This window comes from Tiliqua scincoides, chromosome 1, assembly GCF_035046505.1.
Source record: "Tiliqua scincoides isolate rTilSci1 chromosome 1, rTilSci1.hap2, whole genome shotgun sequence".
NCBI classification, from domain to species: Eukaryota; Metazoa; Chordata; class Lepidosauria; order Squamata; family Scincidae; genus Tiliqua; species Tiliqua scincoides.
Window position 1 is genome coordinate 90925112 of NC_089821.1, and position 23517 is coordinate 90948628.

The 23517-nt window shown below is 43.3% G+C and overlaps 1 protein-coding gene across 1 annotated transcript in view; it reads left to right on the forward strand.

Annotated features, from left to right (window-relative positions):
* The window catches only part of ARHGAP15 (Rho GTPase activating protein 15), a 464537-nt gene that overhangs the window by 429988 nt on the left and 11032 nt on the right, over positions 1–23517 (forward strand). The window contains exon 13 of the mRNA XM_066633052.1: positions 2565–2670. Within this exon, the coding sequence (XP_066489149.1) occupies positions 2565–2670 (106 nt within the window). The remainder of the gene's footprint in view (positions 1–2564; positions 2671–23517) is intronic.

Here is a 23517-nt window from a genome sequence, read left to right on the forward strand (position 1 = left end):
CCCCATGTAAGATCCCGTAGAGTCCTAATAGAGAAAAGGGGTGTAAAATGCTAAATCATAGGACCCCATGTTTCTTAATTTGTCCCATTGCTCTTTATTGTCACTTTTGTTGTGTGTTGACCCACTGGTACAGTATTAAACCATTTCCATTCCAGCCACAAATCCAAGCTCCACTTGCCAAGCCAACATCTGGGATCAGTAATTCTCGCCAACTCCTTTCTACTCTTTCCCCTGCTTTTCTATTTAGGTTGTATTTCGATTCCTCTTCCCTATCATTGTTAAAAATGACATGATAAAAATGTGTATGCTCCATTTTTTACCCTCATCTCCCTCTTCATTCCCTGCTGAGCCATTGAGCTGTGCCCCCTGGCCACTACACAGGATCCCAGCACACAAGATAGTTTTCCCCTTCGTGAGCATGTTAACATATGTTTAAAAGCAAACCCAGTAACAGGGGTGAGGTGAGGCAGGCTGCACCAGCAGTGGATTGTGAACGGGGGGGGGGGGGCAAGAAGGTGGTGGGTTTGGCATGCTTTTCACCTTGAGTCTGCCACCTCTCTCCAGCCTGCCATGGCCATCAATCAGTGAACTACATTGATTCACTTTCCACCCCCTAAAAAGAAGCAGAAAAGAAATCACCTGCCTCCTCACTGTGCTCCTTGCATGGTTTCATCAACAGTGAAATAAAAAACTTCCGGTTTTATTTACAGGAACCAGGTGAATGGAGCTCCTTCATTTGCATGGTCTCTTTAAATAGAACCAGATGTCCTGCACTTCTAAGTTTGAGGAAATCAGGCAAGGAGCACAGTAAAAGGCCATCTTTCCTCCCTTGGCTCAGGCAGCAGTGGTGGACATGAAGCTGTATCAGGTAGCATTCCAGACTGTGCCACTCCTGCCCAGTAACACGTCCGTGCCCAGCTTGTCCTTCCTTTTATCTCTGTAACCAGAGAGTAACTAGCAAGTGAGGTTATTGAGAGGCTTACTGGTTAGATTGGACAGGTGAGGTTTTTGAGAGGGTTATTGAGAGACAGAAATGGACACTTATATAGGCCTAGGGTATCTAGCTTACGTGAGGGACTGTGTAGTAAATATGAAGCTGTTGTATGTCTTCCCTGACTTTCTATGCATTTCTACATTTAAAAAAGATCCCATCCTAACTAGAAGTCTCAAAATGCTTCCGGAAAAAGAATTAAGCAACGAGAACAATTAAAAAAAAGGAGGTGCATCGGATAAGGCCAGTGACACAAGTCAGGTTATCTAAAACCTGCAGCATGTAAAACTGTTTCCCTGTGTCAGAGGCTTGGAACATTTATTTTATCTTATCTTTCTGAAATGAAAGCTCAGCTATACATGCTTCTACATCTCATGCAAATATCTCAGTCAGAAACCGTATTTTAAGGCTTGAAACCATTAATCGCATACAACGTATGCTTATCCTGAGCCAGTTGGCAGCAACACTGTTATCACATCATCAAACGAAGTTTCACATAACAAAGGCTATTATAGGTCCCAGTCTCACGTACTTTCATTACTGACTAATTGTTTCTACAAAAAGGCAGTTATGAAATGATGGAAAGGATACCATGCAAGGGACAGGATGTGACTGCACACAACTAAGAACTGATCACTAGAGAGTATGAAAAAACATATAGGCACTGAAGATAAGCAATTATAAAAGTCTGAGGTATCCTCAAAATAATGGTATGTTCATTCTTGAGACCTATGCAAAAGAAATATCTCTGGCCTATTCCCACTGAGGCGATAAATATTTGCATGGGTTACAGAACTTAAGAAAGATGGTGGGGCCTCAGATGATCGAACATTTTCTATGCATAACCTTCCCTGCCCATAGAAAACTAGTGAGGCAAAACTGACATGCTAGTTTTCTCTGCTCGGGGATTTGGGGGTGTAAGAGAGTGTGTAGTTACGTGAGCCCCTGCCATCTGACATTGTGTTGATCAGATACAGGTTTACCAGCTTATTGAAACCTGGGCCTCATGTAGACATATTTTCTGTTACTAGATCTAAGAAGCAGTAGATCTTGCTTGCATGCTCAGAATAGAACTAATTGCTACATTTCAAGGTTTCTCTCCTTAGTTAACATTGAAAGGAGTCAAAGGGCATAAGACAATCATTTCTTGATCTATTTTGCTATGTAAGCTACTTTGTGAACTACTTTTTGTTGAAAAGCAGAATATGTATAAACATTCTTCTTATAATAAGGCTGTTTTCTTTTGCTTTATGTCTAAAGCTTGTGATATAGTTTGTACAGTTTTTGTCTTCTGGTTCTCTTTCACACACACAGCATAATCATGTGCTTTGTTGCTCAGCCCTACCTTCCTTGGTCCTGTAAATGTCATGTGTTGTTCTTCTAGCCCAAAGAATCTGCACATCATGTACATGGAGCAATTGCTTTAAAAATAACTAACAACTTCCTTGTCCAATACAAGTTATCATGGAAAAGACCTGAAGTCCGTGATCATAGTGTAATACAGCCCTAGCATTGCTGAAAATGCGGTACTGGTAGATGTCGACATAGCATCTATAACTGATCTTTCTTTCAGAAATCGAAGACAACAATGACAGAGTGAATTCCATGAAGCAGCTTGTACAGCAGCTTCCCCGACCAAACTATGACACCATGAAAATACTTTTTTGCCACCTGAAAAAGTAAGTGAAGCTATTGCTCGATGACAAACATGCTTGCTGCCAACTTAACACTAGTGTAATAGATATGCATTCATAGCATCTCTCCCTGCTTTACAGCTGGGTGCAATGTCAGCCCTTCCATCCCCTGCTCTGCAGGGGTGGGGAGAGGAGCATATGAGAGTGCCATTGTAAAGGGGAAACTGAGAGAGAGAAACTGAAACTGCAGATTAATTTTGGTATTGGTTTCAGAAGTTCAAGCTGTACTCCTTTCTTCTTTCGCAACAATTCTAATGATAAACACTATTCAGGTTGAATTATGTTTTAATTCTAATTCAGCAGCTTTCTTCGGAATGCTGTCATCAGTCAAGATTTTACTGCTTCTGCTGTTTCAGTATGTTGGTTTAATCTGTTTTGGTAGAGGGGGTCCTTTTGAAGGTTGGGTTGTAATTTCTTTGTACTGCCTCGTTATGATTGTGCAGTTGTTTTATTCTTTTTACTTTTGTGAGACTACTTTAAAAGTTATTGTAGGAAGGCAGGGTAGAAAGCCATGCATAACAATAATATACTAAGAGATGCCCATTAAGTCCATCTTCTGTTGTAGAGTTGTCCAAATACAAGAAGTCAAGGATAAAACTTGCTGGGGCAGGTAGCCATGTTTGCTTAGTTACATGTTTGCTTTTTTCACATATACTGTAAAACAAAGGTGGGATCTTATTTTAGCATCAGAAGAGGCACATAGCTGAAGAGACCTGTAGGTTCCCCTGCCCTGACCAATCCATATCTCAGCACTTCAGAGACTTTTCAGCCAGCCGAGCTAACTTGTGTTCAGAGTCATAACTTGGCGTGTTTATTTATAAATTTATAATAGTTGTATCCCACCTTTAGCCCTCTAATGTGGGTGCCCAAGGTGGTTGTATTATTTCCTTAGATCCAGCAGGGACTACATAAGTGGATGTGTAAGCAGTCTGATGAGCAATGCACAAGGGGGAAAAATTACCTGTGCACATCTAGTTTGATCCTCGGATTTTGCATATAAGCATCTTTCCACATGTTCTCTATCAAAACAAAGAAACACCTCATGTTCCACATACAGTATAGGGTGCAGGACTGGCCCATCCATGTGGCTGACAGAGATGGTTGACTCAAGCTGCAGATTGGATGGGAGCCCACTTCTATCTGCCCATGTGCTTTCACTGCTTCTCCTCTTCCTACCACTTTCTGAATTGTGGTAGGAAGTTCCTACCTCCCCATTGAGATGCTCCAGTTCCACTAATCTCCTCTCCTCCACACTTTCTCTTCTACTCCATCCTCTTCTTCCTTTTCCTATCCCAGAAGTTGAAGGAGCTGAGGCTGCACATCACCACATAAGGGCAAGCAAGATATTGCACACCACCCCAGGCATCAGGAGGTCTGGGACCAGCCCTGGTAGGGTGGCATATGGAACCTTATGCATACTCTCTGAGCAGGGGTAAATTTAATTCTGTGTGGGAAGAAAAACCTGACATCATATTTTAATGAATACTGCTATTATAATGGTTTCTAGCTGTAATCTTTAGTTCTTTGAATACATAATACATAGATCCTTTATGTGGTTATTGGGATAACAAATGCAGAACTGAACAAGGAAATGCATACAGTTATGTGATGTCATTACTTAATGAAGCATTTACTGAAGAAAGACTGAAAAATGAAATCTGACATTCTGTAACACCATGTCCTTTCTTCTCTGCACTGCCTTTCAGTGGATGGTGCTCAGGGCCTTTTCAGGTTTACTGTTTGGCTCCCAACTTATTAGTATTACGTACTATTTTGAAGTGAAAGTGTGAGCAAAAAAATGTAGGGGTTGACTATCAGTGCAAGTTTCTCAGGGTTCATTCTCAGAACAAGGTCTTAGAATTTTGCTTCATCCTTTTCACAGAAAGTTATACGTTGCGTGAGCATCTACTGAAAGAAAATGAAACTGTGATAGCACCTGGTGCGGTTTCTCAAGTGTGTGTACAGAAGTTCATGACGCACTATGACAGATAGATTCTGTAGCAGTTCTCATTCTCACCCGGGCATAAAAAGTCTTTGAATTTCACTTATCTCCAATAATGCTTCAGCACAAGATGTCAGAGAACCCTGCAGTGAGGAGAAGACACCTTCCTCACATGAAAGGTTACAATTCAGTACTTTAAATTGTATACATCTACCATCTCACCTTGCTTTCCATGTAGAAGGTTATTAGTAAGGCTTTCACAAAAGGAAAGAAATGTTAATTGATCGATTGTATGAGCTTTAATCAACTAATTGATTAAATCTGAATTAATTTGCATAGGAGTAAAAATAATGGCTTGGACATTCACTTTTAGCAGAATGATATTCCATCATTGGAAGGTCTTTCCAGGAATAAAAGGAGAATTGTGCATGACTGCAACGCTCCTTCGTTTGTGAAAGGAGCTTCCAGCTATGAAACTTTGCTCATCCAAAGGTTAAGATAGTCCAGTCAATCTGAAGGGAAAAATGTACTTTGTATGTGCTAGCTATTACTATGCCACTGTCACTGACTTTCCCATTGAAGCCAAAGAAGGAGAAGAAGTGAGTTAGGCAGGCAAGGGAGCAAATGACATAAGTTGCTCCTCCACCCAGTGGCATAGCTAGAGCGGTGCAAAACACTAAGGGTCCAATCCTATCCAACTTTCCAGTACCGGTGCAACCATATTGCAACCTTGAGGTAAGGGAACAAATGTTCCCATACCTTGAGAAGCTCTCTGTGACTGCCTTTCCACCACAGGATGCAGTGCACGCATCATGGACACGGCTGCATCGGCACTGAAAAATTGGATAGGATTGAGCCCTAAGTCTTTCACATCACTCAAATGCACCATGTAAGTGGCCTCTCCCCCTCACCACCAGAGCCAGTTGGGGAGGTGAAAACAACACAGAGGCATCTTCTCCACCTTGTTTTCACCGCCCTGACTGGCTCCAGCGGCGAGGGATAGTGGCAGCTTATGTGGCATGGTCAGGCACAGTGAAAGGCTTAGCATTTTGCACCCCTCTAGCTACACCACTGCCTCCACCTGATCACTGCCAAAAAGAAAGAGACAGTCAGCAAAAAGATAGAGAGAAAAGCAGGAGAGGGAGTTAGTGGTAGCACCAAGCAGAAAAAACGTAGCACCTGCTAACCAACAATTGTTTCAGGGGCTTCAGCAGGCAGGGGTCATTTGCCAGGGCATGGGCCTCAGTGATTGACTAGCTCATGACACTGGGCCTGTTTACTCCATGCTTAAGGCTATGACAGTCCAAAGTCAGGAGAGAGATTTTAAGCCATTGATAGCCATCCTTTTTTCATTTGTTAAGCCCTTCATGATTCATTTATTGCTAGGCAAAATCAAAGGAATTGGGTCATTCAGACTAGTTCATACAGTCAAGTTCACTAGACTATTTATACTCCACCTTTCTCCCCAAAGGGACCCAAGGCAGCTTACAACAATATTTATTTGCTATTGTTTTAGAAAGGCAATTAATATAAAATGCAAAGTATCTTTCCCTCAGCAAAAAAAAAAAAAAAAAAAAAATCCCCTAATTGCAATAACTGTTAAGAAGGGTATAAGTAAACTCCATATTAAAAATCTTCCTCTCTAAACCACTTTAAGCCCTTCCATTTCTACTCAGAAATCCCAATGAGTTCAGTGGGGTTTACTTCCAGGTAGGTGTGCATAAGGTTGCACCCCTAAAGTAACTCTTCTACCAGGTTCCGTCCTTTAGTTGTGAGATCTATCAAATCTGCAGCTGTAATACTAGGATTACAACTAATGTTGGAGGGCAATCACAAACCCCTATCACATTTGACCAAAGTGGTGCTTATTTGTGAGATGCTCTGTATTTTTTTTTTATTTTCTTCAAATCATTTCCAGTAAATTCTTTTGAACATCATGTTTGAATAGGTAACTGTCATATTTCCTTTACATACTGAACTTATCTTGCAGCACCATTCATTGTTACCAGTATGATATAAGCTACTGGCCACTTCCTGTGGAATGTCCTGGCTATCACTGATCACCTTTCTAAAAAAAAAAAAAAAATTCACATAGAAGTGAACACATGATTTTGGTTTTTTATTGCATCAGACAAGGAAAGTGCAGAGTGTTGTTCTAGGGTGTCTGAAGAAATGTATGTTGCAATTGCAAGAATCGTGCTTTGCAAAAAGCCAGAAAGTGGCTAGCTACTGTTTAGTTTTCCTTCTTTAGTTGTGCACACCACTGTCATCTTCATGCAGATACTTCTGATAATTGCCACACCTCTTAAAAACATCAGTGCAGGTTTCAGGTTCACCAGGGATGTGGCCGTTTTTGTAAATTGTTGGTGTGTTCCTCTCTGCAGTTGAAGTTTAATTTGATAGAATTCTCTGCAGTGTCATGAAAGAGGAGATATATGATTTTACCAAAAACAAAGTAGTTGACACTGGCACCCTCCAAGAAGCACACAGGGCAGAGACTTGGGATGGTTATAGTTTACTGAATTAATAAAAAATAACCTGCAGCAGGGAAAATTCAACTAGGAATAAAAAGCGTACTGGCCATTAAGAGCTTGGGAGAAAACTGCCCTAGCCGCTTTCGTCCCCCAGACCTCATAGGTGTGACATCTTGGCTCCAGGCATCACCCAATAAGAGACTGGGTTAGCCTGTCCCAGCAACCCCAAGGGGTTGAGGCAGCTGGCCAGCACTGACCAAGCACTGGCTAAGCCTTGAACTTGCCCTTGCTTAACCAGCCAGGGGGCTTGCCAGCTGGCCTCACCAACCCGCACAAGTGTTGTGGGAGCAGTCCTGACTCACCCCCTGACCTTGCTTACCTCAGCAAGTATGCCTGCCCCCCTATCCTGGCTACCCAGCCAGCATGCCACCTGCCCAACCAGGCAAACTGTACCTAGGGATATCTCTCTCAGACATCACACCCAAATGCCAGTGCAGGGTGGGTTCAAAAACCAATATCCATGGCCAATCAAGTTACTAACCAAAAATCTCTACACAGTCTACCTAGGGATATCTCTCTCAGACATCACACCCAAATGCCAGTGCAGGGTGGGTTCAAAAACCAATATCCATGGCCAATCAAGTTACTAACCAAAAATCTCTACACAGTCTTCCAAAGGAGCAACCATTTTGGACCGGACATAGGTCAGGCAGATGGGGCTTGCTCATAAGATGTGAACTGGAGCTGGGAGACTACACCAGCCCCAGCAACAACCACACCTGCCCCGATTCTCCAGGCAGCCAATGGGCTGTTCTGATTTTTCCGTCTCTGCTCCGAACCCATCCAGGGGGATGTATACAGCGCCAAGGCTCGAGACACCCCAGCACAATTTCACACTGTCTATATTCCAGACAGTGGTTCCTTATTAACTTTTATGCTGAGGCAAGGTAGTAAAGAGATTTGATGGATCCTGGGGAAGTTTTTTAACAGGGGTCCTTTTGCTACTCAGTAACAGGGATGTTCTTCAGGGCTTTTGGGAGCCACACGGGTTGTTCCTGCTCAGTTCTCATAGGATAAGTTCACCCTCAGACACAGTTCACAGCCAGGTGGCAATCCTACATGGGCCCTGTAATGTACTGGCCCTTTAGGATCTTGACTGGGTTTGTGAAGTTGTGGTTATTATGCTCAGCTGGTGTAAGGCTGGGATTATTGAAGGGAGGGATGTGGGTAGTTGATTAGTTGGAGTATAAAGAAAAGGGGAAAAGAGGAAGAAGCATCATCATCTTAGCTAGGAGAATGGTTTGGAACCTGTGAATGTTAATATGCTTCTCTGGTATTTGTCTAAATGGCCTTTTTATGGGTTATGAATGTGGGGGGAACATACTATTGTTAATAAAGTGAGGAATTATTGATAACCCATGTTGGTTGATTGTTGTTTGTAATGAAGGCGCTGAACACTCCCCACCCCATACAGTCTTTCCTCCTGTCTTTTTGAAAAGGAGTTGAGGTCAGTAACCCAGGAAGTGGGTTTAGGACCGCTACAGGCCCCATTTAATGTTGGAACCCTAGGGAATTATCCCTGGCAACCTCATCCTTTCTGCAGCCCTGCACTGAGGAACCTCCATTTATCTGTAGAAATTCTGTGCATTACAAGCATATTCAGGGGCATATTTTAGGGCAGTGGTTCTTAAACTTTTAGAGTCCCCAGAAGCCGCTGCCTGGTTTATAAATGCCAAGGGGTGTGGCTATAATGGTGATTGGGTAGCAGTGTTCCTCCAAGTGGGAGCTTGTTTAATCGTTGATGCACATAGTTCAGATGTTCTATGACTCTGGTACCGCCCCATCCCTGGCTTCAACTAGTGAATCAGAGCATAAATGGTAAACACAAATTACTAGGCTTTCGCCCCATTCCTACCCAACTTTCCAGTGCTGGTGCAGCTGCGATGTAGTCCGGAGATAAGGGAACAAACATTGCCTCTCCTTGAGAAGGCCTCGTGACTGCAGCCTCACTGCAGCATATAGCAAATATCTCGTTGGCATGGCTGCATCAGCATTGAAAAGTTGGATTGAACTGGGCCCACAGGTGACTACTGTGATATACCTTTTGCTGCCTTTCTCCTGCTTTTATATTCCTTGAAAAAATTTTGCTGCTGTCCTTCCAGTGCTTGTGTCCTCCTCTCTGATTTTAGCCTGCAAGCCCCACCTCATAAGACGCAAGGAAAGGTTAGGATTAAAACTGATTTATTGAAATCAATGCCATGTAAACCCTGCAACAGACCTAGTTCCAGATACTTTTCCCCTTTACTGCAGGGATGTAACCTTGAGGAGACACATACAGCTGTCTACTCCCCCTTTGAGCATTGCCGCCCTGACTCAAAGCTGTGGACAATCTGCTGCTAATCTATGCATCCCTATGCCAACCCCAGGGAGTGGGTCAAGGAAACTAAATCGCCCCATTTCCCTCAAGCCAGAGAGCCTTTGAGGTTGACCTTGCAACCAAGCCCAAGGAGGTCACCAGCTAGAATCCCCAAGCTAGACAGCCTCTTGAGATTAGATCTGGTGCCCCCTTGTAGTTCTTGCTTACCTCAGGATGCACACCAAATCGTTAAGTGTATTCCTTGCCCCGATGAATGTAGCAACCAATTGCAACCAATCTGCCTAACAACACCACACTGTCAGAACAGCCTGGGGTAGATGAAAGAGCTCCTCACCAAAGGCCAATGAAGTGAGGAACAAAAAACTTCTGCCTGGTTCCTCAGTGGCAACCAGCTTCAAACTACACCAGTAGGAAAAGATTGCTGATGGACCAACACAGTTAAACTTGATCTGCCCCTCCTTGTCCCTCACCACCCAAAAGGATGCCAGAGATTTCCCACCTTGCCTCGTGCAAGGAGGGATGGGCCAGAGACAGTGTTACCTGTAAGCTGTGTTCCAAGCCAAGCTCCACGCAACATGGAGCCTGGCAACCCAGAAGTTCAGCAATTACTTGTGAGGTCGTTGCAGAGTGGATGAAGATGACATCACAATGCAGTCGCAACACTGGGCAGCAGCAGAAGGGAATACAGTGAGTCCTCTTTGTCCATGGATTCAGAACCCATGTGGATTTTACCCACTGCAGGTTCTGAACCCATGTCTGGAAGACCCACAGAGGACCTCCAGGATGTGATCAGAGAGGTCTGATCCGAGAGGTCTTCTGAGGTCTTCTGACTGCAGATTTCATTATCTATGATTTTCAGCATCCATGGGGGTTCCAGAAACATACCCCCCCCACACACACACACAAATGCCGACCTGTATAGGCAGAGATGCTCCCAGCAGTGGAATGGCAGAATTTGTCGCCTTCTGCTGCTGCTTTGCTATTCTTCTCTGGCTTGATCTCTCTTCATGGCCAGTTCTTCCCTCAGGGCCTGAAAAACAGTTTCCCTCTCCACCAGGCATGGAGTACTACTTTTGGATGTTGTTTTGCCTCTGATCCTGGATTCCCCTGTGGCTGTGCTGCTTCGCCCAGCTCTTTAGTATTGTCTGACTCCTGACAAGCTGCAGTCAAAGAGAGGTCCAGGACTATAATGCAAGAACAAAATTGTGAAAGACTGACAGAGATGCCACTTGTTTGTCTTGCAACATGGTTTTTGTTTTATTTTGTCATTCTAGTATGAGGTTTGCGTGAGCTCTTTAAAGCGCATACATAGTAGAACAATAATCATAGAACAATTCTTTTGCCAATACAGTGTGATTAATGCATAAAACAACTTGTGTGCTCAATTTTCAGTCACTTGAAAGTCCAGGAAAGGACTGACCTAAGGGGTTAGGATTGCGCCCTTGGTGTCCTAAGCATCTGAGGAAAAGCTGAGCTCTCACCAAATCCTGAGTGGGGGAAAAAAAGCTGAGTGCAAATGGCAGCTCTCTTTTTTTGAAACTGTTCAAGTCTGCAAAAAGGTGTTTGATAATCTTTTGAGGGGCAGTCTAATGAGGCAAAAAACATTTGCCTCACTTGCAGCATTATATAAAGAATCAACCACTCGCTTGGAAGCTCTCCTTAGCGCCAGGGACTGCTGCTCTTGGTGCAGCCACTTTTAGAGTGGAGTTTTTGTCTTTTGTCTTATTTCACAGCTACTCTCAATTGGAAGAGGCTTTCAGTATAAATGAAAATGTTCTGAAAATAGTCCTGCCCCTTTCATTTCAGTTCTTCATTTGACAGTTTCCATATAAAGGTGGGCCCCCGTATCTGCGTATCCCATGTCCGTGAATTCAGTTATCTGCTTATGAGGGGCCCCCGTGCCCCTTTGAGGAAGTTAACTGATTCCTGTTTAGTGTTAGAGTTAGTTTTATCCAGCATTCAGGCTTTTGGCAGCCTGCTCTATAGCATTATAAGCTTAAATGCTTATAGTGTCCTGTTTTTAAAGAAAGAACACTTCATCCCAGTAAGCTTTTAAATGATGTTAATGCACACACAGGGACTTCAATTTTTATAGTGTCCCCTGTATCTGTGGTATCACGGGGATCACCTACAGATACAGGGGCACACCTCTAATTATGGTTAGTGCTTACTTACTTTGATTCAATGCAATTCACCATAAACACTGTTTTGTTATGATGGTGGGTGATTTGTTTTGTCTGCTTCTGGGGCTTCTCTCATTTGGCTGACAGACTCAGAGAGTCATGCAAAAAAACTGAAATTCATTTCATGAAGCAACTTGCAAATTTGTAAAACATTTCATATATTATAACTATGGTCCAGATTAAGAAAATAGTTGCCCCAGGTGATTGAAGTATTGATTCAATGTTAGTAAATGTGAACATAGGCAAGGGATCGCCTGCAGAATCTGTACTCATCAACAGAGAGTATTGGGTTCAAAGTTATGACAAAGATGGGGTGCTGTATTGCTCAAAGTAGGGACAGCACTAAACAGTGTGATGGTGGAATTCTCCAAGTGATGCATGCTCAGGTCAGATGTTCATCTCTACCTATGTAGTTGCCTCTTCAAAATGCAAACACATGTATCAAACAATATTTTAATTTTTAAAAAGTCATACATTTGTTATTTTTTGACTTGCAAGGGGAAAAATGGGGAAAAAATTCAGCTATTTAGATCTGAAAAAATTCAGCTATCTTGGCAGCTTATGCTAATAATAGTAGAAGAAAAGGACAAAAAGGAAGAATCTGGATTTTCGCATCCTTCTCACTCTCCCCTCTTCTTTAAGTGGAAAGCACTGAACCCAAATGCCCAACTGTGGCAGAGAGTCTTCCAGCAACAGCATCTGGCTTCTTGGCAGTCACTTTCAGGCAAGTTGTCTAGGGAGCTCTGCAGTTGCCTCTTGGTTTATCACGTGGATCAGTTACTGTGGCCTATCTGGCTGCTTCACCCGGGCAGAAGCCAATTCCTTTTGATTCACCTTTGATTTTCAGAGACTTGTTCACTCTTTTTTTTTTTTAAGCCACTTGTGTTTTGCTGTAGGGCAGCACTCACTTGCATATTCAAGCATTTTTTTTCTCTCTTTCTGCCAGATACAAAATCATCAGCCTTTCTGTGTCCCCATCAATGCTGTTAGTTCTTTTAATAAGGTCTTCAATCGGTTTCACTGCCCCTTATTAAACAACAGAGAAAATTGATCACTAAAAGAGAAGAGAGGGAATAAAACCACACAAATATTTATGGTGTTTAGAACAATTCTCCCCACACACATGTCATGAAAATATGATAGAACAGAGGTAGCTTTTTTCCTGCACAAAAATTTTGACTTCACCCCCAATTTCAAAGCAAAGTGCAGAGCATCCAATGATTGGAATTAGAGTTGCAAAACAGTAGATCTTATGCCGGCTCGATTGCATACCAAAGATCTCTTGCTTCTGGAAACTATATTTAACAAAGGAGATTTATTTTTACCTATTATAAAAAAAAAAATTATCCCAGCCAACAACCCACATGTAAGAAGAATGCAACAGTAGCTCACGCAAAAGGAAGCAGTGACAATGTGATGACAAGTTCAGCAGCGATACGCAGAATGCTGAGGATAAATCAAAAATTAAAGCAATTGTATGACAGCTAGGGACACTTAGCAAGCGAAGTCTGCAAAATTTCCATGATTATTATATTTTGGAGGGAAGAAAGATGCAGATTATACATGTGATTTTATTTGCTCCAGTCTGTTTCAGCAAGTTCAGGCCAGCACAGATATTAAACTTGTGCTCAGTGAAATTGGGGCGGGGGAAGCAGGTGGCCATGGGCTGGATGAAAAGGCCAGACATAAGATTACTCAGCCCATAAGATAGCTCCCTGCTTATGGGGTCTGTTCACACATAACACTAAAAATGCCTTGGAGCTTCTCTGATGGCATATGTGTTGCAGGTGTGAATGTTGTCAGTGCAGGGAGAAAAGTGGAAGGGAGCCATTTTTACACTGAAAATGTATTCTAGCCGGTGATGTAGCTATTGCACTTTGAAGTTCAAAATGCATTGTAACCATAGTATGTGAAAATGCCCTTAGAAATTGCACTGAAAACAACAGAGGTCATCTAGTTCTCAGAAGATGCAATATGAGGCCATGGGTGAGGGTAAAGGTTATTTAAAAAAAAAACAATAGCTGCCCATGGTTTCCAGCAGCAAGCCACTAAAGCCATGCACCAATGGTATTTTGTCTTTGTGTTGGAATTTTTTGCTGAATTGGCACCAACGCTGTATGTTTGCAACTTAGAAAGCCACCCACAAAGTGCTTTAATTTTGAAGGGAAATTTTTGAGTGCCCATAATGGTATCCATCTCCTGACTCTCTCTAACTTTAATCATGATCCCTAATGTAGACTTATAAAAATAGTTGCTCGGAGGAGGGGCCACCACTAAAGGAAAGTGAGCCAGGAGTTCTCCCCCCCCCCCCCACACACACACACTGTGCCCCACAATGCACCATTTTCCATCTGGTGAATTCCAGTTCTTCATAATGGATGTGTGACACTTGTATTTTGGAGTTTAGTATTGGATGTCAGGGTCAAAACCTGCCATTAGAAGCAGCCTGAGATAAGTTGCAATATTCTTAATAAATAGGCACATTCCACATACCTAAGTAATCTGTACCTTTTAACCTGTAGTTGAAGATCTGGCTTTATAGTATGTAATTCATAGCACAATGTTGACTGAGGTACCATCTGCTGAAATCCATAGGACTTAATTACCGGCTTCATCCTGTGAGCTGCTACTTTGAAGTAGAAGCTCATACATCCCGGTACAGTAGCCCCAGCATTACTAGGAGAAGGTGCCAAATGATGCCTTTGCACTGGACTCCAAGATCCAATCTATGGACAACACAATCATCAAGGCAAGCAAGTAAACTCACTTGGCATGAAATGGCAAGTATTCCTCCTTCTCCTCCCCCCCCCCCCAAAAAAAAACCCCATACAACTCTTAATTTTGTACAACTATTGCCCTGGATTCATATCCATGACTTTTACCTTTTACCAAGATCTTTTTGGGGAGGGAAGAGAGGAACAATATTTTGTTACGAACTTCTTTCAAACAACAGTTGCATGTAGAATCCACATGGGGGCTGGACCTGCCTATGACCTCCATACATTGAACTTAAGTTCAGAATAAAGCCTACATGCAGTGGCGGTCCTGGGGGGGTCAGGGGGACAAAAGCCCCAAGGTACCACGCCTGTGGGGCTTGTGGGGTGGCACTGGCGCACCTGCCACTGCCGCTGCCACCTCTACCCGTCCTCCAGAGTCACATGAGGCTTCGTACTGCAGGTAACTGTCCTCTCCAGGGGTGTGGCATGTTGTGTTCTGCACATCGGAATAGCACAGGAGCCAGGTCCTCAATTGCATACATGTGTATGCAAGTCGTATGTGTGTGGGCTCTGCAGGATGTGGGTCACCTCGGCTCTGTGATATAACTTCACTTCCACTGTATGTGTTGGACTTGCTGTCAGTGATTTTGAGTACCAGTGCTCCTTGCTACACCGTTAGTTTTTTTTCTTGGGCACGGGGCTCTTCTCCCCCCCTTGTACAGTATCCTTTATACTTTTCAGTCTGGGGAAAGCTAGGGCATGCAGTTTGAGAAGCAGCATTTCAGTATCTTTCAGCTTGGTTACCCAACACAGTTGTCTTTTTGTGATTACTGTCAGATTAGTATTTCAGACAGGACATGGGCCATTTTCCTATGAGAATTGCAAATCTTCCTATTAAACTGACTAGTTTAAAAGTTAAGAGCAGATCTGCAACCTGGAATGCACCCTACTTGAAATAGGAACAAAATGCTGGCAGTGAAGTACAAAGAGGGGAAGAGAAACCTAAATCACAGCACAATGACCTCCCTTAAGGCATCTGCCAAAGAGATGGTGTTTTTAGGCAGCTTCTCTGAAATAGCGTCTTTATGTCTGTGCCATGTACAGATTTATGATTGCGCCTGAGAAAGTGGAAGGGAAAAAATGTCAATAGTATGCTGCCTAAGTAACCCTGAGCTTTGGTCCTAGGAAAGACTCCAGTATTGTGGGCACCACACCCACACCTACTGATGTGGTCCCAGTTTTTTTTCCTTTGGAGGCACCTAATTAAGAAAACCTTGATTCATTTACATGGATACGTTTGATCTAAATTACACTCCAAACCACACCAAATTAGGAGCATCTGGGAACGTGAAATGTTTGTTCCCTTAGACTAGTAGGTTGGGGCCGGCTCTGGGCTGCACATGTTCAAGTGACGAAAAGTATTTAAGATGGAGCATACTTCTGAGACCCACTTTTCCACTAATAATTTGCAGTGCGCTAAACTAGTATCTCTCTCCCCCCCGCCGCCTTCTCCCTCCCCACAATCATTACAGGCTGTCTAGAAAGTTTCACTTTCCTGCCTTATATTTTTTAAAACAGACACACACACACACACACACACACACAAATTGAAGTGGCCACCTACTTTGTTGATACTGATGAAGCCACTGCCAAAGAAGCAAATTCAGGCATTGTCAAGAATTGTCACTGACATACAGGGCTAATTTCAACAAAACGTTTTCCCAGAACTGAGCAAGAATCTCTTCTCTTTTCTTAGCCATCTTTCTGGCATGATCCATGTGTGTTTTGAACTCAAGGATGTGCTGTATTTTTCATGTGTGCACCTCAGCAAATATTCCTATGTGGAAGTGAGGGGGGGGGACTTAACATTGGAATTGGCTCAGCCTGCCTTTGGAAATTGTTCAGGAATTTGAACCACAAACCATTCCTTGGACTTTTGCATTACACTCCTTGGATTCTGTAGGAAGAGGTACTTGCTCTGATTAGGTCATTTCAGCCACAACTTTGAACAGCAAGTAAAGGCCATTCTCGAGGACATGGGTTCCCAACCCATGGTCCGCGGACCACAGGTGGTCCGTGAGACCTTGCTAGGTGGTCCGCGAAGGTCTCTGGACAAAAACAACAAAGAGCCTTTGCAGACCTTTCTTGTTAGCAGCTCCTCATTCAGCTCCAGGAGAGAGGCTTTTCCTCCAAAGCAGAGGCGCAGCTGGGAAATGAGCAGCGGAGGCGGAGACAAGTCTCTGCGCTTCCTTCCTTTTTTCCTAAACTTGGCGATGGAGAGGTAGGTGACCAAGCTTGCTGGCAATGCGCAGCAGGGGGATAAGTGCATTCAGAAGCTCAGAGCTCAGACCTGTGTGTGTCTACTCAGAAGTAAGCCCCATTATAGTCAATGAGGCTTACTCCCAGGAAAGTGTGGCTAGGATTGCAGCCTTAGAGCCCAATCCTAGGCATATCTACTCAGAAGTAAGCACCATTATAGTCAATGGGGCTTACTCCCAGAAAAGTGTGGATAGGATTATAACATCGCTTGTGGGCTCCTGCTGTGGCTGCTTCCTGTTGGGAACTTCAACTGTGAAAATTCCCAGCGTTGCCTCCTTTGCAGTCAGGGTCAGCCTAAAGGAGGACTGCCTGGTCTATATGTCAAAGATTAACATTCTCCTTCCCTGCATGATAGTTGCACTTCCCAGTGTTGGGAAGCCAAACAATCACATAATTAATTAATCTTCTCTTGTTATTACGTATTTATTTTTTTGTGTGCAGGGGTGGCGTTAAGTAATTGATTGATTAGTCTTATTACAAACTTAATTGTATTTTTGGGGGTGGAGGGTTGCATGTGGTCCTGATGATTCCAATTTTTGCTTCAGTGGTCCCTGGGCTCCTAAAGGTTGGGAACCACTGCTCTAGGAGAATAAGCAAGGATATGTAAGGGAGAAACTGCAGACTCTTCTGCCATGTGAGATACTCTCCCAACCCTGACTCATCTGTGCATAATTCTGCATCTGTAACAAAGCATTTTAACTTGGTATGTTCTCGGGTTTGTTCTAACCAACAGTTCAGTGGAGAAGACCCAAGACGTTAACACCGCAAAACACAACAGAAACGTTAGATCAGCCCTGCGCAACGTGGCACAGCAGTCAGACATCGCCCGTCCTAGCCATCTGCCGTGGTCCACACAGGACTTGAGAAACCTGTTTTTGCTGACTGCCTGTGTTTATTGACTGGGGTGGGGGTCAAGCATCTGACAAGCCTCAATACATGACTAGGCAGCTCAGTTCAACTTGGTGGGGCATAGTTATAACAGCATCCTCAAGATGACACATCAAAATACGTTTTTCAGCGTAGCTTTGTTAAATATTAATATATATATATAGTGTGTGTGTGTGTGTGTGTGTGTGTGTGTGTGTGTGTGTGTGTGTGTGTTTATAGCCATATTTAATATGTTGTCTCTGCAGTATATCAATTTTTAAAATTGCATATGTGGAACTCTTAATAGGCACGCGCATGCGCTCACACATAGTGTCTCTGTGTGGCCTATCAGAAGTGAATATACTTATCCATTTTCATGAAACAGTTTGCACACAAGGATTATGTTGCTCCTGTTTATTATTATTTTAAACAGTTTGTGGAAGTTTACACTGTTTGTGTCGTAGAAGGAAAGTTTGTGCGTTGTGACAATTTTCTGGAGAACGTGTCATATGTTTGTAGCCATTCCATCCCTGAAGCACAGCAGCAACTCAAAACACATGTGCTTGCAACTCCCCTATAAATAGTTGGTGGTACCTGTTGCTTTTCGCTTTCTCTCACTGCCCAATTCTATCCCCCACCATATTACAGAATTCAGCTGTGCCAGGAGAGGCTGCACTGCATGCTGTGATGCGGAGACGATCAGACAGCCTGCTGGAGATAAGTAAAAATATTTTACTTACCTCCAAGCAGGCTACCCCTTTTGCTGGCATAAGCCAGAGGAGAGGCAGGGGACATTCTGGGGAGCTATTTCAGGAACAAGGTTCAGGCAGAAGTCACTGCAGCTGGATCCATCCCCTCCCTCCCTGCCCATGGTCTGCCCTGCCATCAACTGGGCCTGCAGAGCCTCCTAAGGCCACTGCTGCATGCATGGTGTCTGCAACCATTTGCAGCAGAAGCCCAGCAGCACATGACAGTGGCCCAGCTTTCATGCCATCATAAAGAATCTTGCACTGCCAGAACTCTATCAATAGGCTTGGGGCCTAAGGCTGCAATCCTAAATACACTTATCTGGAAGTGTATTTCAATTCTATCCCAAGCCCAAGCCAATTCTATGCTTGGGATCATTAGGAAGGGTATTGAGAACAAAATGGCTAATATTATAATGCCATTGTACAAATCTATGGTAAGGCCACACCTGGAGTATTGTGTCCAGTTCTGGTCGCCGCATCTCAAAAAAGACATAGTGGAAATGGAATAGGTGCAAAAGAGAGCAACTAAGATGATTACCGAGCTGGGGCAGAAAGGCTATGGCGTTTGGGCCTCTTCAGTCTAGAAAAGAGACGCCTGAGGGGGGACATGATTGAGACATACAAAATTATGCAGGGGATGGACAGAGTGGATAGGGACATAACTCTTTACACTCTCACATAACACCAGAACCAGGGGACATCCACTAAAATTGAGTGTTGGGAGAGTTAGAACAGACAAAAGAAAATATTTCTTTACTCAGCGTGTGGTCGGTCTGTGGAACTCCTTGCCACAGGATGTGGTGATGGCGTCTAGCCTGGATGCCTTTAAAAGGGAATTGGACAAGTTTCTGGAGGAAAAATCCATTATGGGGTACAAGCCATGATGTGTATGCGCAACCTCCTGATTTTAGAAATGGGCTATGTCAGAATGCCAGATGCAAGGGAGGGCACCAGGATGAGGTCTCTTGTTATCTGGTGTGCTCCCTGGGGCATTTGGTGGGCCACTGTGAGATATAGGAAGCTGGACTAGATGGGCCTATGGCCTGGTCCAGTGGGGCTGTTCTTATGTTCTTATGTTCTTAAGTATCCCTCATTAAATTTAAGAAAGCTTACTTCTGAGTAGGTATGAATAGGATTGCATTGTAATTTCCGATTGCAACACAACCAGTACTACTGGGGCTCACTCGCGCTTGTTCTCTCTCTCTCTCTCTCTCTCTCTCTCTCTCTCCTGCCATGATTAAAGTTAATAGCTTGGATTTGTGCCTTTGGTGCTACCATTTTGTGCTACCAAGCACAAAATGGCCAGTCACTAGTCTGTCCTAATAATGTGAATCCTAATTGCGTATCTTCGTGATTTCGGCCTACACCGCTGTTATGAATATGCTCCTGACTTGTCACTAGGGTGGGGAGTAATTTTTCTTCAGTTGGGCAGATAGTGAGCAGTACTTTCAACTTCATATATGAGAGCAAAAGGGAAGCCAAGATGAGGTTAAAACATCTTTGCAACCTCTTTTGATTTTGTGCTCTTTGCAGCCAAACCCCTGGATTTGGCCCAATCTGTTCTGAACTGGGACAAAGTTCAAAGATGACAGCCTTGAAAGTCAGCCAGCTTCATCTTTTCCCCTCCCTGCCTTTTGCTCTATGAACAGTTTGAATTACATAATTTCGGAACCAGCATGTAACTGTCCTTATTTTTTACCTTTTTATTGAAACGTCGACTGATATTCCATCCAGTAAGATCTTCTTGATCTTGTAGATTATTAAAATTTTGTTCATGACTTTAAGCAAAGGGTGGAGGCTTTAGTTTAAAAAAAAAAAAGAGTCCTTTTGTTTGAAGGGATCTTAATATGTTTGTCTGATCTACTGTTTTTTGCAGTAGCTAGAATATCATTTGAATATATTAATATTTTCAGCAACAGTGCTCAGGGAGCCTAGTTAATAACTTATGCATGGATACATAGATATACTTCAGACAGAGGTAATGTTTTTAGCCTTCATGTTGGTAATACTTAGAAACATGGAATGAAAGAGACTGTTCTTTTCCTGCGCTTTGTTGTGGCCATGCATTGTGGTGGTGTGGAGCCAGGGTTCTTTCTGTTGCCTACACAGCCTGGATTCAATAAGCAGTTCTATATGTATATTATGACAATGTGGTCAAGGAAACCAGATTTTTTTTACTATACCTTTGAGTGCCTGTATAACATTAAAAAAAAAAATCTGGTGCTTATTTTTCTTGTACTCATTCAATATGTTAACATATTCATAATTTGATACAGGTTACATTCATCATATAATTAAAGTTAAGAGTGTTAGATGAAAAACCAGCAAGATGTTACTTGAATGGAAAATATGTGTCCTTTCATACAAGACTCATTACAGCACTGCATAAAACCGTAAATCTGACGAATACTCACTAACCCATGCCTGGGCGTGGGTTAGATCATTTCTGCTTCTCTCCCCTGGGTGAAAGCCCATCCAACTCTCTACCCACCCACCCGCAAAACATGTATCTGTCCCAGATGCTGGGCAGTTTTGATCATACCGTTCCATTGTCCCACCCGCTAGAAGGCAACAGAGCCATTCCAAGACTGGCTGCTTTTGCTTTTCCGACCTTATGCTTCTCATTCTCCCACTGTTCTTCCTGCTCTAGTCTATCTTCCTGAAGAAATACAGAAGCTTTTAAGGCTTGCTACTCACAACATAGCCAATTGAAAACCAGGAATAGACTTTGTTGGGGGAGGTACCATAACAATATCTTTTTTTTATAGCATAATCCTATGTTTGGTTACTTGGAAGTAAGTTCCACTGTATCCAGTGGAACTTACTTCCAAGTAAGTGTGCATAGAATTGCAGTCTTACAGTGCAAGCCAATGCATATCTACTCTATATACCTAGTTCAATGGAACTTACTCCCACATGAGTATAGGGTTGCAGCCCTAGTTTCCTTAGCTCTCTCTCTCTCTCTCTCTCTCTCTCTCTCTCTCTCTCTCTGTGTGTGTGTGTGTGTGTGTGTGTGTGTGTCCAATGAATATTTTCTGGTCAGTACTATTTGAGTAAAGAGATGGCTCCAGCCTCCTTTGCTCATTGGTGCCACCCGCTCTCTGCCCGGTTCTCAAGTTACTCTCACTTTCATTCCCGCCTCATTCTATACCCCTTCTCCCAATCTTGGTCTGTCTCCTCCCTTTCCCTAGTTACTCACTATTCTACTCCAGCTACGCATATAATGTGCCCAATTTCCCATACCCAAACATCTGTTGCACCCTACTTCTCTCCCCAGCCTTGTGACTTTTCTCCCACTCCATTTCCTCAGACTCCTTTTTCTCTGAGGAAATTTTTTGGTTTTGTGAGTAGTTGAAAGTATTGGGATATAGAAAGATATTGTATGCTTTGAGGTGTTTGAAAACTGTTTTGTTTGTTTTTTACCTTACTCAGACATAAGTCCATTGTGTTCAGTAAGACTTAGGACCCAATCCTATCCCAGGGCAGCAGTCATAGAGACCTCTTCACGGCAAGCGAATATTTGTTGCTTATCTCAGGGCTGCACTGCAGCTGCCTCGGTGCTGGAAAGTTGGATAGGATTTGGTCCTCTGGTTGTAAGCCTAACAAATACTTCACCGGAAACAAATACCTTTACTAATGCCTCTAGCTTCCTTGCAGATTTTGGCTGTAATTTTTCATTTTTGTCCTGAGTGATGTCACGATCTGCTGCCTTTTTTTTTTTAATTCAAAGCAACCATGGCAAGATGTGGATGTTGAACTTGGCCCTTCCATATTTTATGCCAGCTTCCTTCTTTCTTCTTCTTTAGTTCTTAGCTAGCACTTGGAGAGCAGGTCATCCTCTCAACCAATACCCTGCTATAAGTGCCACTAGGATCCATGTGTCACTTATGACATGCTTCCACCCTTGGCTATTGTTGGCAATATTTTTAGCCTTGTTAAATGATCAATCACTGGTTCTTAGATCTTCCTCAGTGTGTTTGAGCCATGTTTTCTTTGGCCAGCTATCTGAGGCCCAATACTATGGGCTGTGCTTCACCGGCACTGCTGACCCAGCTGTCGCAAAAAGTGCTGTAAGGCACTGACACAACACCAGTGCTGAGCTCAGCATTAGTCACACTGGGATTCAGCACTGGAAGTTGGCCGCTGTGAGCTCCCAGAGGTAACTATGGCTACCAGCTGGCAGCAGGGATGATTGGGGCGGGAGAGGGCAGAAATGGGGCAGAACTGGGTTAGGGGAGGGCGGGAGGGATGTTTGTTCCCTTTACTCTGAGGAGACCTGGCACTGCTTCCCTGCCCCATAGGATGCAGTGGTCACCATTTTGGCACCAGTGTAGCCCTGGAAGCTTAGGATTGGGTTCTGGGTGACCATTTTTAGAAGAATATGGGGACAGCATAATTTGGCTAAAATCAGGGGCTCAGAGGGATGACGTGAATTTCTTTAAAGGGCTGCCTACCTTTCCCCCAATAATCTGAGTGGTGGTTCAACCTGTATGTTTCTGACTTCAGAGGAACAGCTTTGGGGGAAATGGCATGGGATGAAAGGAACAACCCTCTGTCTTCCAGTGTTGCTCCTCAACCCAATTTGGGAAGGAGTACCTGTGATTACTTCAGACTTTTAAAACATGACAGGTGATCCTGATCACATTCCATCTAGTTAAACTCTAAACTTTTGGGATTTAGAGAAATGTATAAAAAGGTTGCCTGTGTTGTAGTAACCTAATTTTTGCTCTTTTCTCTGTCACTTAAAAAAATCTCCGCCACCACCAACCCATTAGCAAACTTGTAGATGAATTTGCTGTCCTGTCAGGTTTCTACAATCTTCTCATTTGCTCATTTCTAGCACTGGCATTTTCTGGAATAACTATTTCGTTAGAAAGCCTCTAGTGGAACTCACAGTGTGGCATGTGAGTTAATCCTTTACCTTGCTCAGCTCCTGTGTGTGCACAGCATTCTTCACCAATCATCGCCCTTTTCTTGTCAATGGTTGCCAGAGGCAGTGACAAGGGTGAGAGATATCTATCATGAAAAGTTCGGTTTCAGTGTGTTTCCCCAATTTATTTACTGACCTTCAATGCAACAGCCACACTCCTGACCCTCATGAAATGAAGCCTAGGGGGAAATGGCATTGAGCACCAGTTCCATATCCTGTTGTTCTGTAGTCTAAATTAAGTGCTAATTAATTACCCCTGGAATCTTTGCCATTG